The sequence below is a fragment of the Oncorhynchus clarkii genome, chromosome 31 (genome assembly GCF_045791955.1).
Source record: "Oncorhynchus clarkii lewisi isolate Uvic-CL-2024 chromosome 31, UVic_Ocla_1.0, whole genome shotgun sequence".
In the NCBI taxonomy this organism is placed as follows: domain Eukaryota; kingdom Metazoa; phylum Chordata; class Actinopteri; order Salmoniformes; family Salmonidae; genus Oncorhynchus; species Oncorhynchus clarkii.
In genome coordinates this window covers 43,017,448-43,034,225 of record NC_092177.1, presented here as the reverse complement: position 1 = coordinate 43,034,225, position 16,778 = coordinate 43,017,448, and the positions used below count along the sequence as shown (strand labels likewise).

General features: G+C 41.3%; 1 protein-coding gene across 4 annotated transcripts in view; it reads left to right on the top strand.

The window, feature by feature from the left end:
* LOC139390674 (ecto-NOX disulfide-thiol exchanger 2-like) overlaps window positions 1-16,778 on the top strand; it is a 267,211-nt gene that overhangs the window by 241,418 nt on the left and 9,015 nt on the right. The window contains exons 11-15 of one of the 4 annotated variants that reach the window (XM_071137951.1): window positions 147-293; window positions 7,517-7,573; window positions 8,280-8,336; window positions 14,955-15,138; window positions 15,669-15,746. In XM_071137951.1, coding sequence (XP_070994052.1) covers window positions 147-293; window positions 7,517-7,573; window positions 8,280-8,336; window positions 14,955-15,137 — 444 coding nt within the window. In that variant the 3' untranslated portion in view covers window position 15,138; window positions 15,669-15,746. Of the gene's footprint in view, window positions 1-146; window positions 294-7,516; window positions 7,574-8,279; window positions 8,337-14,954; window positions 15,778-16,778 lie in introns of those variants that run through there. The other 3 variants (XR_011629531.1, XR_011629530.1, XM_071137950.1) reach the window with 3 other exon arrangements.

Sequence of the window (16,778 nt, the reverse complement as noted above, 5' to 3'; positions counted from 1 at the left end):
AGATTAGTTAGCATCTGTAGCTAATTGTGCATTCTCTCTGTAGCAGAACCTCAGTTAGCATCTGTGGCTAGCTGTGTCGCCTCTGTAGCAGAAAAGTAAGGGTTAAATAGTATCTGTGGCTAACTGTATCTCCTCTCTGTTTGCAGCAACTGTTGAAGATGTGTGAAGAAATGAAACAGCGGGAGGCAGAGATGGAGAAGACTGTGGAGGACAAACAGCAGCTGGAGAGCCAAGTAAAGAGCCTCAAGGAAGGACTGCAGAGCCTGAAAACACTGACAACACACACACCACAGGTCAGTAACACACACACACAACACATGCACACTTTACAGCTTGTTTGAAAAACTCCTGGGGTTTGAAATGGAATTACAATATCGGATTTGTGCTGTAATTGTAATGAAATTAGTTCAAAATGAGTTTCAATACATGATAAATATTTCAGAAATAATTGGTCTGCTACTGGAACCCAGGCTGTGGTAGACTTGAATTGCAGTGTATTTAATTTCATTCCAAATGGCATTGCATCTTTGCATTCTTCATTATCCCAGTGTCAGCTGATCTACCCCTAAAAATGTTTTTGTTAATTTGGAATCCCATAGAGAGAGGGTCAAATAGAATGCCATATACAGTAGTGAGAGAGAGACGGGTCATTTAGAATGGATAGAAAGAAGAGGGACAGGTCATTTAGTGTTATAAATCGTGTAATTTGGGTCCTGGATGCAGATTGGCTAAAACAGTATTTCAGTCATGTGTACTGTATATCAGACAATATACCATGAGTATGACACAAAAATACAGTTCTATTTATGTTGGTAACCAGCTTATAATAGCAATAAGGCACTTCTGGGGTTTGTGGTATATGGCCAAAACACATGGCTAATGGCTGTATCCAGGCACTCTGCTTCGGGACTTGCAGAAGAACAGCACTTAGACGTGGGATATTGGCCAATATACCACATCCCCTCGCGCCTTATTGCTTAAGTATGACATATGTAGTGGAAATTTCCTCTATTTACCAAATCATGAGCGCAAACCACACTCAAGTCAGAGTTATCATAAAGTCCATCTTTAATTATATGAGCTCCATCACAACCCTGAGACTCTCAGATCAATTCAGTGTCTATAAATGAATTCTCTGAGAGTGCTTACAAAACAGTTCTTAGTATCATTTATAGCCAAGACACACCCATCTCAACTCACATGACGAATAACAGATCTTAGGAACATTACAAAGGAAGACTTTACTTGAGAGAGGAGTATTCCATAGCTAGACAGCATTAGCTATAAATTATCGTTCAGTTTGCTCTCCTAAAACAAGGTTCTACTTCTCGTTCTTGGTACAACATAGTACCAAGACATTAGGATATATATCAATTGTCATTTTAGACACTCCCATTCTGGACAAGCTCACGGAGACACAGTGACTGGCACACAGCCATTGTGGAGCCAAGAGATAATTGGTTCCTCCTCAATCATCCTTTAGCATGGTTTAAAATATATGTTTACATATGAAGACAAGCTTGACCTCTCCCCTCTCTGCGGCCCAAGTAACTGAACCCTGACAGAGAACAAATAACTGCAACCGGCCAACAGTATTATCCAAAGATAGACATTCTAATGACATATCTCACATAAGCATGAAATAAAATAAATAAAACATTTTATTTATAAATGTTACCTAAATAATTCTGATTCTGCCACGACACATATATAGAGAGAGACGGGTCAATCCTCTTTACATCAAACTGGCCTACTCAATCTAACTACTAGTTTCACCACCACTTTATCAGAGGAGGATGAGCTGGCCAATCAGCGGTGTGCTTGCGTGCATATTTGTAATGTCCAGTACATGCCCACACCATTACAACACAGAAAGCTGCTTTTTAACATACTTAATTGAAGAAATTGGAAGGAAAACCATTTCACTCATATTGTAAGTAAATATATGTCAATTTTCATAGAAATATGGAAACACTGGACAGTTACTTTGACATTAGCCATGTATCACCACTGCTTTTTAAAGCACAGCACCACACCTCCAACTACTCCTCGCTGACTAACTTCTTTACACTAAACCAGCCTGTGTAAACTGAAACCGTATTTTAAATTCACCATGTGTCAACACCACTGTTCATGGCACTGTGCCAACACGCAGACTAAAACATCTTCATACTAGCCATATACTGAATCTAGATAGTAGGGATGTAACCATTCACAGACAGGCATCGGTCCCTGATTCAAATACAAATGCGTCGGTATGCGAACCCCAAACCGATCCAAATGTAACATGCATCGGTCAGACTGCATGTTACGTTTGTTAAAGTAACTGTCCAGTGTTTCCAGATTCAATTTTTTTTCTCATATTATACTTTATACATTTCTACCTTCCAAAAATACAAATAATGCATCCTCTCCTTCAGTGTCAAACTGCATTTAACTGTGGTGACAGTCATTGATCTCTTAGTCGTGGCCAAAAGTTTTGAGAATGATACAAATATTAATTTTCAAAGTCTGCTGCCTCAGTTTGTATGATGGCAATTTGCATATAATCCAGAATGTTATGAAGAGTGATCATATGAATTTCAAAGTCCCTCTTTGCCATGCAAATGAACTGAATCCCTAAAAAACATTTCCACTGCATTTCAGCCCTGCCACAGAAGGACCAGCGGACATCATGTCAGTGATTCTCTCGTTAACACAGGTGTGAGTGTTGACGAGGACAAGGCTGGAAATCACTCTGTCATGCTGATTGAGTTTGAATAACAGACTGGAAGCTTCAAAAGGAGGGTGTTGCTTGGAATCATTGTTCTTCCTCTGTCAACCATGGTTACCTGCAAGGAAACACGTGCCGTCGTCATTGCTTTGCACAAAAGGGCTTCACAGGCAAGGATATTGCTGTCAGTAAGATTGCACCTAAATCAACCATTTATCAGATCATCAAGAACTTCAAGGAAAGCGGTTCAATTGTTGTGAAGAAGGCCTCAGGGCACCCAAGAAAGTCCAGCAAGTGCCAGGACCGTCTCCTAAAGTTAATTCAGCTGTGGGGATCGGGGCACCACCAGTACAGAGCTTGCTCCGGAATGGCAGCAGGCAGGTGTGAGTGCATCTGCACGCACAGTGAGGTGAAGACTTTGGAGGATGGCCTGGTGTCAAGAAGGGCAGCAAAGAAACCACTTCTTTCCAGGAAAACATCAGGGACGGACTGATATTCTGCAAAAGGTCAGGGATTGGACTGCTGAGGACTGGGGTAAAGTCATTTTCTCTGATGAATCCCCTTTCTGATTGTTTGGGGCATGCGGAAAAAAGCTTGTCCGGAAAAGACAAGGTGAGCACTACCATCAGTCCTGTGTCATGCCAACAGTAAAGCATCCTGAGACCATTCATGTTTGGGGTTGCTTCTCAGCCAAGGGTGTGGGCTCACTCACAATTTTGCCTAAGAACACAGCCATGAATAAAGAATGGTACCAACACATCCTCTGAAAGCAACTTCTCCCCACCATCCAGGAACAGTTTGGTGGCGAACAATGCCTTTTCCAACATGATGGAGCACCTTGCCATGAGGCAAAAGTGATAACTAAGTGGCTCAGGGAACAAAACAGTGATATTTCGGGTCCATGGAAACTCCCCAGACCTTAATCCCGTTGAGAACTTGTGGTCAATGCTCAAGAGGCAGGTGGACAAACAAAACCCCACAAATTCTGACAAACTCCAAGCATTGATTATGCAAGAATGGGCTGCCATCAGTCAGGATGTGGCCCAGAAGTTAATTGACAGCATGCCAGGGCGGATTGCAGAGGTCTTGAAAAAGAAGGGTCAACACTGCAAATATTGACTCTGCATCAACCTCATGTAATTGTCAATAAAAGCCTTTGACACACACTAAAATGCTTGTAATTATACTTTACTATTCCATAGTAACATCTGACAAAAATATCTAAAGACACTGAAGCAGCAAACTTTGTGGAAATTAGTATTTGTGTCATTCTCAAAACTTTTGGCCATGTCTGTAAGTCAGTTTGCATGCCGAACAACCCCAGACACTATCAGTAGCCTAGTCAAACTGCGCACTGTGCCCAGCTTCGTGCGCTGACCAATGCAAGTTAGGTTCCTGATCTTGCACATCTACGCAGCACCTTCAGCATTTAAATAGTAATTTGGCTTGCGTGATATTATGCTTTGTCATTGAACTAATAATCTATGTAGTTAGATTTTTATTTAGAATGGAAAGTGTTTATGCAACAAATGTTAGTGCATCACATCGAAACGAATCGCATCGAATCGTTCTCTAATTAAACCGAATCATTTAAAACTAAAACATATCGTTCCTGGATCGTATTGGAGCCCTTGACTAGAGATGGGTATCTTTAAGATTTTAACGGTATTACTACTCTTACTGATACTGCTTATCGATCTGGTACTTTATCGGTTATTTTTGTTATTTTTATGAAAAAAAAAACGAAAGACATCAAGGACAGAATTAACATTGCTTTATTTTCTGAAATGTTAAATAAAAAAATGAACTATTATTTTACAGCAAAAGAAACAGCAGTGTTTTGAACAAATCACTATTATAGGCTCTAATGTTGTGATGATGAAAATGTAAAACAAATGAAAAACTATTTTCCTGCAAAAGAAAATACACGCAGGTAGGCTGCAAAAGGAGTAACAGTTCTTATCAGTTCTTCTGGAGAAAGATCAATATATTTGCCTTCTCTGTCAGGACCTCTCCTGGCTTATTGTGTTCCCTGCAGTCGAAAATACCCTCTCGCTAGGGGTGGAGGAGACTTGAGCACAGAGGTAGCTTGTTGCAATGTTTGTGAGGAGGGGCAGAGTAGCTCACTTCTCCCACCACCACATCACAGGATCTTCAGCCATGGGTATGGGAGGCAGGCCTTTGCAGAGCTCGACCTCTAGGTCAACACAATCGCTGAGGGTGAGGGACAAGGTGTTCTGTTGGATCGTCAACCTCAACTCCCTGTCCTCCTCTGAGAACAGCTCCTCCAAGGCACCCCTTGTTTTGTACAATGGAGGGACTGCCTCCTCCATTTCCTTCTCCTTCAGACTCCTCCTCCTGTTGCTGGTGCTCTGTGTCTGTCTTTTCCGGCTCTTTTGACAGCCTTGGTGTTGCTCCTGTCACATTGACCTCAACAGTTGCCTTCCTCAGCCTGTCCCAGGTGGCGTCACTCACCGGCCTCCCTTTAAATCTGGGGTCCATTGCTGTAGCCTCATGCAGGAAGGCATGAATGTCCTTATCCTGATAGCGCTCGGAGAGATTTTCCCACACCTTCTCTTTGATGGTTGCCACAAACGTTGTATCTTCATGCTCCACAGTTTAGTGCTCTTCCAGTTGTTGGAGGATGGGTATGATCTGTCCACAGGTGGCATTATTTTCACATGACACACAAATTGTGGATGTATAGAGGATTCTCATGAGCTGGACAAACTCCTCAGCCTTATGGAAGTCCTCATCCTTCAGACGGTCCAGGTTGTCCTTGGTCAATGCTTTTCGCAGCCGTGGGTCCAAGGCTGCCGCTTGGATCGCTGGATTCCATCTTGTCTTGACATCAAGTATGAGTGAGTGTTGCGGAAGGACTGAAACAACAAGAAAAAAACACATACATTTAATTACAGCACACTTGAATATTTAATTAAATTGTTAAATGAGGGAATTTCAAAATAATACTTTAATAGGGTGAACTGGCTTCTTACTAAGTAAGGCGCTGCTCCTTTTCCTTCAAGATAGTTTTGGACATCGAGGATCTCTTGAACCACACGACCACTGCTCTGATTCGGGCTGCCCATTTATCAATGGAAGTCATTTTGTAGATTTTCTGCGATGCCAGATTCAATGTGTGCACAAACCTATTTTTAGGATGTGTAGCCTCTTGGTGGCAACATCCATATAGCCAGCATTATCAACAGTCACAGCTACAATCTTGCTTGCCTCTATCTCAAACTCTTCCAGAATGTCTGAGATCTCCTCTGCCACTACTTCGCCTGTTTGCGATTTGTATACTGCCCTGGTGTGGAGGACCTTCTGTTTTACACTGCCCTGGCTTGTGTAGGGCACTGTAACAGTGAGATAGTGGTCCTGACAGAGGCTGGTCCACCCATCTGATGTGATGGCCAGCTTTGGCATGTCCTTCAGCTCAGTGATCACATTGGCATTTTCTACACCATACCAGGTAGAAATTAATGTATCACTGAGGTACTCCTGGAGGGAGGGGTATATTTGGGGTTTAGTGCCTTACTCATCTCCCTACAGTAAAAAAACATTTTTTTCGTGTGTTGAATTGTTGTGTTTTCATCTCTCTTCTGGATTGGGAATAGCGAAAATGCATCATAGACGAATGGCTTAATCTTATTGCAAATTAGAAATAGTTGGTGAGATAAAATGTGCAAGATAATGTTTAATAAATAGGAAATGTATTTTCTTAATTTCTCCAGTATCGAAAGCAGAACTGATAACGTTGGAGCTTATCGATACTACAGTCTTTCATAATTTAGCCCCGGGGCCCGTTTAATACCGGGTTTCAGTACCCATCCCTACCCTTGACAGTACCAGTCAAAAGTTTGGACACACCTACTCATTCAAGGGTTTTTCTTTATTTTTAAAAAAAATTTACATTGTAGAATAATAGTGAAGACATCAAAACTATGAAATAATTTTGGAAAACATGTAGTGGAATGGTGCAAAGCTTGCCGCCATTAGACTCTGGGCAGTGGAAACGTGTTCTCTGGAGGGATGAATCACATTTCACCCTCTGGCAGTCCGACGGACAAATCTGAGTTTGGCGGATGCCAGGCGAACACTACCTGCCCAAATGCATAGTGCCAAATGTGAAGTTTGGTGGAGGAGGAATAATGGTCTGGGGCTGTTTTAGTGCCAGTGAAGGGAATTCTTAACGCTACAGCATACAATTACATTCTAGCTGATTCTGTCCTTTCCTGTTTCAGCATGACAATGCCACCATGCACAAAGCGAGGTCCATACAGAAATATTTTGTCGATATCGGTGTGGAAGAGCATGACTGGCCTGCAACAGAGCCCTGACATCAACCCGATCGAACACCTTTGGGATGAATTGGAACGCCGACTGCGAGCCAGGCCTAATCGCCCAACATCAGTGGAAAGCCTTCCCAGAACAGTGGAGGCTGTTATAGCAGCATAGTGGGGACCAACTCCATATTAATGCCCATGATTTTGGAAATAGATGTTCGAGGAGCAGGTGTCCACATATTTTTGGTCATGTATTGTACCTTACTTAGATTAGATTACCACTAGGCGCTGAAATGTGTCCCCAAGTAGTGATCCATGGGAAATATGGTCATTATAGCATGCGTACGTACATACAGAGATTAATCATTGGAAGGAAGATAAATCAATTTGCAGAGGGCGTTGCTCTCTAGATTTGTGGTCAGTGTGAGTGTTTGTGTGTGTGTACACATGTCTGCTTACATAAGAATCTGGCATGTTAGACAGTGTTGGCTCTTCTCATTTTTATAATTGACTCTAGCTGGAGATTTCCCTACAAGATGACAGAGGGAGCAAGGAGAGGGCTAATCAAGTCAATGTAAGTGGAAAAGGGCTGTGACATTCACTCTACTTTTTCTCTTTCCCTCTCTCTCCCTCTTCCTCTATTCCCCTCTCTCTTTTTGTCTGTATCCTCCCTATTTCTCCTCTCCTCTCTCTTCTCTTCCAGTGACAAGACAAATCATTACAGGCCAATCCAGTGCAGAAGGACTTTATTTGTTGCCAGATAAATCAACCCTACACAACTGGGTTAGGAAGTCAAGGGCTTGTCCAATCACACACACATAATAGCATAGTGAGGAGTATTAGCCCACCACGACCGGGTCAGACAGGGCAGCGCCCACACACACAAACATATCAGTCAAACAGACACAAACACCCTTCCATCCCTCCCTCCCTCTGCCAGCCTGTCAGAAACCCACAGTAACCAACAGCTTGATCATTAGTATCGCTAAGACTCTCAGCTCTGTCTCGCGCTCTCTGTCTCTCTCTCTATTTCTCTCTCTCTCTCACTTTCTCTCTCTCTCTCTCCCTCTCTCTCTCTCTGTTTCCTCCCTCTGTTAGAACTATTGCCATCGGCTCCCTCTGTATTTTCTCCCCTCTCTCTGCCACCTTTGTCTCTCCCCGTGTGTGTGTGTGTGTGTGTGTGTGCGCGCGCGCGTGCGTGCGTGCGCGCGTGTCTATTAACATAAGAATTTGATATGTTAGACGGTGACGGCTTTTCTAATTATAATAATTGACTCTAGCTGGAGATGTCCCTGCAAGAGGACAGAACGAGCGAGGAGAGAGCTAATCAAGTCAATGTAAGTAGAAAAGGGCTGTAAATCTCTCTCTGTTCCTCTTTTTCTCTATTCCACTATATTTCTCTTTCTATCCTCGCTCTTTCTCCTCTTTTCTCCTCTCCTCTCCTTAGATCATTACAGGCGAATCTTATGCAGGAGGACTTTATTTGTTGCAGGATAAATCACCCAACACAACTGGTTTAGGAAATCAAGGTCCTGTCCCATAATATAGTGGTTCCCAAACAGTGTGCCTTGAGGAACTCTCAGGTGTACCATGAAACCTTTCCTAATTTAGATAATTAAATTATTTTTACATTTACGTATAAATGTGACCTCTGAAATGCACATGGAACTTGGACTTGCGAGCACTAGTACCGATTAGATGTAACCATGTGCCATTTAATGTAATATCTGTATCGCTGTTTCAAGTACAGTACAAGCAGGCTGTTCTTACATTTGCATCATTTGATGGGTGTGCATCACAAGCATTAATTTGCTTAATTACGCTTTGTCTGTAATAATTTAGCAGATTCGGTTCAATCAGTTGAGTCAGTCGTCCTGCTGAGCCCTTCCCAGCTAGCTAATAATGCTTGTGCTAGAAACTTCAGCGAGATTTTGAAACTTGTCAGAGTAATTTTTATCTGAGTAATTCTTTGTTTTTCAATAATTGTAGTTAACATTCTTTTTTTAATGACTACCTCATCTCTGTACCCCACACATACAATTGTCTGTAAGGTCCCTCAATCGAGTAGTGAATGTCAAGCACAGATACAACCAAAAATACCAGGGAGGTTTTTCAATTGCTTGTAAAGAAGGTAGATGTGTAAAAAATTTAAAAAGCAGATGCTGAATATCCTTTTGAGCGTGGAAAAGTTATTAATTAGTCTTTGGATGGTGTATCAATACACCCAGTCACTACAAAATGCATGCGTCCTTCCTAACTCAGTTGCTGGAGAGGAAGGGAAACGCTCAGGGATTACACTATGAAGCCAATGGGGATTTTTAAAACAGTTACAGAGTTTAATGGTTGTGATATGACAGAACTGAGGATGGATCAACAATGTTGTAGTTACTCCACAAAACTAACCTAAATGATAACCAGATAAAATATTCCTAAACATGCATCCTGTTTGCAACAATGCACTAAAGTAATACTGGAAAGAAATGTGGCAGAGAAATGTACTGTTTGTCCTCAATACAAAGCGTTATGTTTGGGGCAAATATAACACAACATATCACTGAGTGCTAGGGGTGTGAGTGTTTAAACTTTGAAACGAAGTTGGGATCCTTAACGTTATGAAAGATCCCTACCCTAAAAACAATGTTTTTCTTTTGTTGTTTTTTTCACTTAATTAAAATCACAGTTCTGTTATGACAAAGCATATTATTTTCTGTGTTATAGCCGATAGGCTACAAAGGCCTGGGGAAGTTGTGTAGTTAAAGTCAAACTAGAGGAAGAGGTGAATTTCTGGCTACTTGGGGAATTTATAAAGCATGCAAGACAAGACTTTGCAAGATGCTGATTACCAAAACATATGAGCGTGCTTCTGCCTTCTTCTGCCTCTCTCTTCCTCATGCTGGCCTGCCTGCTCTGTCTCTGAACCGCATTCGCTAATGACGCAAGTGAGTTCAGTCTTTGGTCTGTTGCGTGTAGAATATCCTAGTTTATTCATGGCACCAATGTCTTCGGGCTAGTCTTGCGTGCACAGGGCTGCCTGCTCTTCGTTTTTTTTTTTCATATGAAATTACAGTAGGCTACTGGTAACCTGTATTGATTACGCTTATCAGGCATCATGGAATGTGGCCCCATGTATGTTTGATTGTCTGTCTGTTAGGGTAGGCTACACTACAGTTTTTTAAATGCCAACATGATGCCAACAAGAAACAGACATTTTACTTGACTATAAGGAATGCGGCTTCTAAAGCGGCTTCCACAACTAGGCAACCAGAATTGTCAATAAAATAATATTGAGCTGCTGCGCGCAGCCTGCATGTCTGCTGCCTGTGCGCAGACCACTCTCTCCTAAAAAAGTACTTTAAAGTTTGTTAAATACAGTGACTTACCGAAACATTTAGTTTAAATAAAACACATTGCTACCCTAACATAAAACATTGCATTAACTATAAACTATAGCAGCACATCAATAGGTGACGTTTATTGTTGTAAGGGAGCAGAATTCTACTGTCTGAAAAGGTACGGACTTGATGTGGCACTTTTTTAATTGTCTGAAAAGTTATCAATTGTCCCTATCGACATGTTACTGTAACTGTGTTCTATGACTGTAAAGGTTTGTGGTAGATATAACTTTATTCCTCGGCCGTAGCGGTCATACATGCGTAATAGGACAATTATTCTGCATTGTAAATTGACTTGGATAAAAAAAACTTGGAAAAACCCCAAAAAACTATTCATGTCAGTTTAAAAGTTAAGCAAAATGGTTAATTGTCACATCCCTATTGAGTACTACTCATATTTTCAATCATGGTTGTGGCTGCATCATGTTATGAGGATGCTTGTCATCAGCAAAGACTAGGGAGTTTTTTTAGGATAAAAACATATACAACTAACTATAAGCACAGGTAAAATCCTAAAGAAGAACTTGGTTCAGTCTGTTTTCCAACAGAAACTGGGAGATTAATTCACCTTTCAGCAGGACATAAACCTAAAACACAAGGTCAAATCTACACTGGAGTTGCTTACCGAGACACACATTGAATGCTTCCGAGTGGCCTAGTTACAGTTTTGACTTAAATTGGCTTGAAAATCTGTGGCAAGACTTGAAAATTGCTGTCCAGCAATGATCAACAATCAACAGAGCTTGAAGAATTTTTTAAAGAATAAAGGGCAAATATTGTACAATACAGGTGTGCAAAGCTCTTAAACTTATCACCGCCAAAGGTGCTTCTACAAAGTATTTACTCAGGGGTGTGAATATTCATGTCAATTTTATATTTCTGTATTAAATTTTCAATAAATTAGCAAAAAATAAATAAAACATGTTTTTACTTTGCTGTTATTGGGTATTGTGTTTAGATGGGTGAGGGAAAAAAAATATTTAATTAATTTGAATTCAGGCTGTAACACCCCAAAATGTGGAATAAGTCAAGGGGAATACTTTCTGAAGGCACTGTACATCAGTCACAAACACACATACCCGACCCTCCCTCTGCCAGCCTGTCAGAAGCCCACAGTAATCAAAAGCTTGATCATTAGCATCACTCTGTTTCCACCCTCTGGTAGAACTATTGCTGTCGGCTCCCTCTCTGAATTATCTTCCTGCATTTGTCTCCCCTCTGATCTTCCACTGCATCTGTCTGATGGGAGTGTATGTGGTGTGTTTTCAGGTGCTGCTGGGTACTGATTGTGTGTGTATGTATGTGCTGTCAAACAATTAAAATAATTAATCTCATCATTTTCTGTAGTTCATTTTGATTAATAGCAAGTTTTGAATTTGCTCAAATTTGACCATAAAGAAAGATTTTTCTATTCAAAAAGCAGTGCATTGAGTTACAGGCATACTATGCTGTGGGACGAAACACAAAATAATCTGTGTCAGAAACAAAATGCTTCCAATATTTAAGTAGGCCTGCCTACTCCCTCAATGTTCTTAAAGTTTTACACTTGAGCGCTCACTAATACACACACACTCAAGGACTGTTAAAGCGACAGCCAGGCATTCTAAATGAGTGTTCTCCCAATTTCAGATTGTATGGTTGACTACAGGAAAAAATAACTGTATCTACAAAGAACAAATAGTATTTAAACTTGCCCAACAGTGTTATGAATTCCACAGAAGACAATAACAACAGGTCAGCCCGGTCTGAATTAATGTAGGCTAAAACAACCATTAGATCTAGCCTAGGCGACTTCAACATGCACTAGTCCACAAGCTACTACAACTAGAACTGGGATAATTGCGATAAATCTTTTGACCTGAGACCTATAACAAAAACAGTAGCTAAATGGAATGGATGTCCTGTTCTGATTTAAAATAGTTGTGGGAAGTTAATTATATCAAGAGGCATTAGCCAAATGGCATTGTAAACATTAGTTTGGTTAGCTAGTGAGCGAACGTTATTATAATTAGCTAGCTATTCTGTACAAATGATATTGTTGCTGTTATCTAAAGAAATGCCTGGGAATGTGTTTGATTGAGCTCTCTGTAAGTCAAACCTGTGAGCATAGTGGATTCTTCAAACAGACAGCGCTACATAACAGCAACTGCCAACAGTTGGCACAGGTCCTCCTGAAGTCACTGCATCAGCGCTTCGCATGCATACTGAATCCTATGGCAGCCAACTTTGAGCCAACCTCTGCAGCATGTTGCCTGATGGACCTAAGGATGTGACTGGCATTTTGCTCAATGGAGATGGAGCCACTGATGAGGGAAGCAGAGCCTTTTGTACTTCAGTAATTAGAGAGAACAGCCGTGGAGCAGCAGGAACCCAGGAAGATGCCAGCACGATGAATCATCTCGACCAAAGTGCTTCAGAAATATAGCTTCCTCGCATCGAAGATTGTGTTTGAGGTCACTGTCCAGCTGGATGGTCAACCTGGCAGAGCATTAAGTGTCACATGTGAGCTGCGGAAATACCAGTTCTGCCAAGCAAGGATGGCTGTTTATCCATGGTTTCTTCCCTGCATCCCAAGAGTTTTTGGAGAGCTGGCTGGCTGTGAACTGATATATTTGTGAAGTGTTGTAGTGCTTATGTTTTTTCTGTTGTTGCAACTGTTTTTATTAACCCTATTTGAAGGGGTTAGTCAGTGATGCATGTTTAATATTACATAAACATAAGTCAAATTTGCCATGACGTAATTTGTTGTTTGATCCTCTGTCAAATAAAGGTACTTGTTTCTTCTAATATCTACTACTAAAGTAAAAAACAACAACATTGGTTTGATGTAAACAGTTTCATTCCGCCAGATTTCTTGCACCAGTCTAGGCACTTATCCTTGAAATCCAAGTCACATTAGGATTGATTTATAGTTTAAACCTAACCAAAACTATGTCCTGGCCATAGAGTTCCTTGCTTGCCATCCTTGCTATTTCCGCAGCTCACACGCGACACTTAATGCTCTGCCAGGTTGACTCTCCAGCTGGACAGTGACCTCAAACACAATCTCTGATACGAGGAAGCTATATTTCTGAAGCACTGTGGTCGAGATGATTCATGTATGGAGTCATCTAGTGGCCAAAAGCCTGTGTTAGCATGGGCAACGCCATTCAGGGCTTTCGCTGTTTAGATTTAGTCAACTGGGCGGGACTTCCAACTTCATTGGCTGATCCCTCCTGACCCGGTTGGCATGACCCAATGACCCAGTTGGAGTTGTACTATTTTAAGATGGAGATGGCCTCAATGCACATACTCTCACAGACGCCGTCATGACACCGATACAGAGATGTTATGTCTATCCAAGTCTATGGTCCTCGCCCATCACCTTATGTATTACTTCCCCCCCCAGGGTCAAGAAGTGACAAAAAAACTGACTATAGGCCTACAAAACATAAATGGCTCCTAGCCTCCCTTTCTGTCGCGAACACTAAAACTCAAACTAAACCATATAAATTAAGTCTAAAAACTAACTGAAACTAAGCTGAATGTCATATAAAATTACTAAACTATATTAACTGTGTGTGTGGACGTGTTTAACTCTACCAGAAGTCCCCACAAGAATAGTAAACAAACAAAAAATGCTATTTCTAGGGGGATAGGATTAGGTTTGGGGTTAGGGTTTAGGGTTAAATAAAATAAATACATAGGAGCTAGGGTTAGTTTTAGGGTTAGGAGCTACGATTAGGTTTAGGGTTAAGGTTAGGTTTTTTGGTTACGGTTAGGGTAAGGGTTTAGGATTAGGGGTTAGGGAAAGTAGGATTTTGAATGGGACTGAATTGTGTGTCCCCACAAGGTTAGATGAACAAGAATGTGTGTGTGTTCCCCATATTATAACTGTATTTATTGAATGTTTGTTTCCAGGTACCAGCTGAGTTATTCCAGTTACAAACTTTAAAAATAATTATATTGTGTAGTTGTTTCATGTGTGTTTGGATGGGCTATGCTAATGGTGTTAATTGAAAGCCCTCCCACCAAGTTAGCCTGCTTATTAGATACAGGTGCATAAAGGTTTGGTAGTATCACAGATTATCCATTATATTGACCACATACTCTATGAAAATAAATGTCTTAAAACATGTCAGGCAGTTTGGAGGAGGCATGATCTGGTGGGACCATTCTAGCCAATGAGAGGGCAGATACCCGTGTGAACAACTGGCACAACGGTTTCCACTAGTTACCACAGCCGCAGAAATTGGCTCTATCGTAGATAATCATGAAAACTAAAATGTGCTTTCTGGTCATAATTTAAAGTTAGGGTTACGGTTAGCAGTGTGGTAAATCACATTTTAATGATTGAAAATGTAGAAATAGGCGGAGCTTATGACTGTGGCAACTAGTGATGACCAGGCACAACTCCGATATTACGTTTTTTTTCTCAAAGTTGCCATGTCCTACTTATATCAGTACGCTCGTAAAAAAAAAAAAAATCATTACGAAACTTATATTCGATCAAATAAGCACATAGCAAAGTAAGCCATTCCAATTTTTGTTAACCAAATTCGACTCACTCTTCTTTTTTTTCAGCAGCAAACCACCCTGCATCCCACTGCTGGCTTGCCTCTGAAGCTAAGTAGGGTTGGTCCTGCTCGGGTCCCTGGATGGGAGACCAGATGCTGCTGGAAGTGGTGTTGGAGGCTCTCTTCCCTCTGGTCTAAAAAAAATATCCCAATGCCCCAGGGCAGTGATTGGGGATATTGCCCTGTCTAAGGTGCCGTCTTTCGGATGGGATGTTAAACGGGTGTCCTTACTGTCTGTGGTCACTAAAGATCACATGGCACTTATCGTATGAGTACGGTTTTAACCCCGGTGTCCTGGCTAAATTCCCAATCCAGCCCTCATACCATCATGTCCACCTTACTATCCCCTTTAACTATCTCTCAGGTCGTTGTTGTAAATGTGAATGTGTTCTGTCAATTTATCTGGTAAAATAAGGGTAAATAAATTAAATCCTGGCTTGGTGAGTGAAAATAAACGAAAAACCGCCACCTGCCGGAGAAGACAGATTTGGGGCTTAGTTATCCCTATCGCGTCGCTTTTTCCTCTCTGAGAGAATGCAAGGATGAGTAAGGAGTATTTGCACATTTTTAGACCTAATAATAAAACTCAAGATTTTGAGGAAGTCTGTTCCAGTCATATTTTAAATTTTTTTTTATGTGACATGCAACAGCCAGATTCGTCACAGTGTGTGTTTGTGTGTCCTCTACCAGTCTAACAGTGTTTTCAACTCCTTTACTGTAGGAGGCATCAGCGTTAGAAGTGGTGTCCTGCAGTCAGGAGAAGGAGAGTCTGCCCCCGGAGAAGAGTCCCTCCAATCCTGTTCACTCTGAGAGAGAAGCCTTGCTAGTTGGTATGTTCACCTAACAACATTACTATAATGTTATATTAACCCAGTTGGAGGAGAAGATTCCCCCAATTCCTGTCCACTCAGAGAAGCCCTGCTACTTGACACATTCACCAAACATTATTGCAACCTTAGTCCGGTAAACTCTGAGGAAGAAGCCTTGCTTGTTGGTATGTTCAGACAACATTACTACAACCTTCTAACAACATTTGTACGTATAATGGAGAACATTCCCCTAGCGCTATCAACTCTAGGAAAAAGACCCTGCTTGTTCATACACTGCTTGTTCATTTAACTGGTTATTTTTAGCGAAACTATCCACAATCATCAAAGCTGTTTTTTTGTGGAAAGCCTGGTTTTCCTCCCCTGGTTATTCCCAGTTCTCTGGGCTGGTTCACATGTTTTCAATGTCTGGTTTACTGAGGCCTTCAGCATGTTTTTATGGCACATTCTCCACTTCAGTGGAGGGTTCTTTCCACGGGGAACGGTTGGTCCTCGATCAAATTGGTTTTACGAAAGTAAGGTCTTGCTGAGATACAAGGGAAAGCTATTGTGGCGTTACGATTAGGCCTATGCCAGATGGCAGGATGCACACTATTGTGTGGTAGTGGGAGTTACCTGTCCTGTCCCACAGTGGTGTTATTCTGGAATGATCATATATTTGGCATAGTTGGTTAGGTAGTCAATGAGGCGCTCCCTCCCTCCATGCCGGCCCACTTTGGCTGCTCAGTGAAGTAGATGGCTGCTGAGGATTCTGGGTGTTTTCTGTCAGAATCGTTCTAAATTACAGCTTGTTTGAAGATGAAGTGAGCACTGCAGAGAAAAAAGGACATTGGCTCAAAAGTGAACTCATCTTTAACTGCTTTGTCTGTCCTTCTAGATGGCAAAATGAATACCAATGAGATGAACACTTAAAGGAATGTTATATATCGTATATGTGCATCTCTGGGCAATGTTATATCGATTTCCTGGGTCATTTCATGTTTTTATGTGTATCTGACCTATTC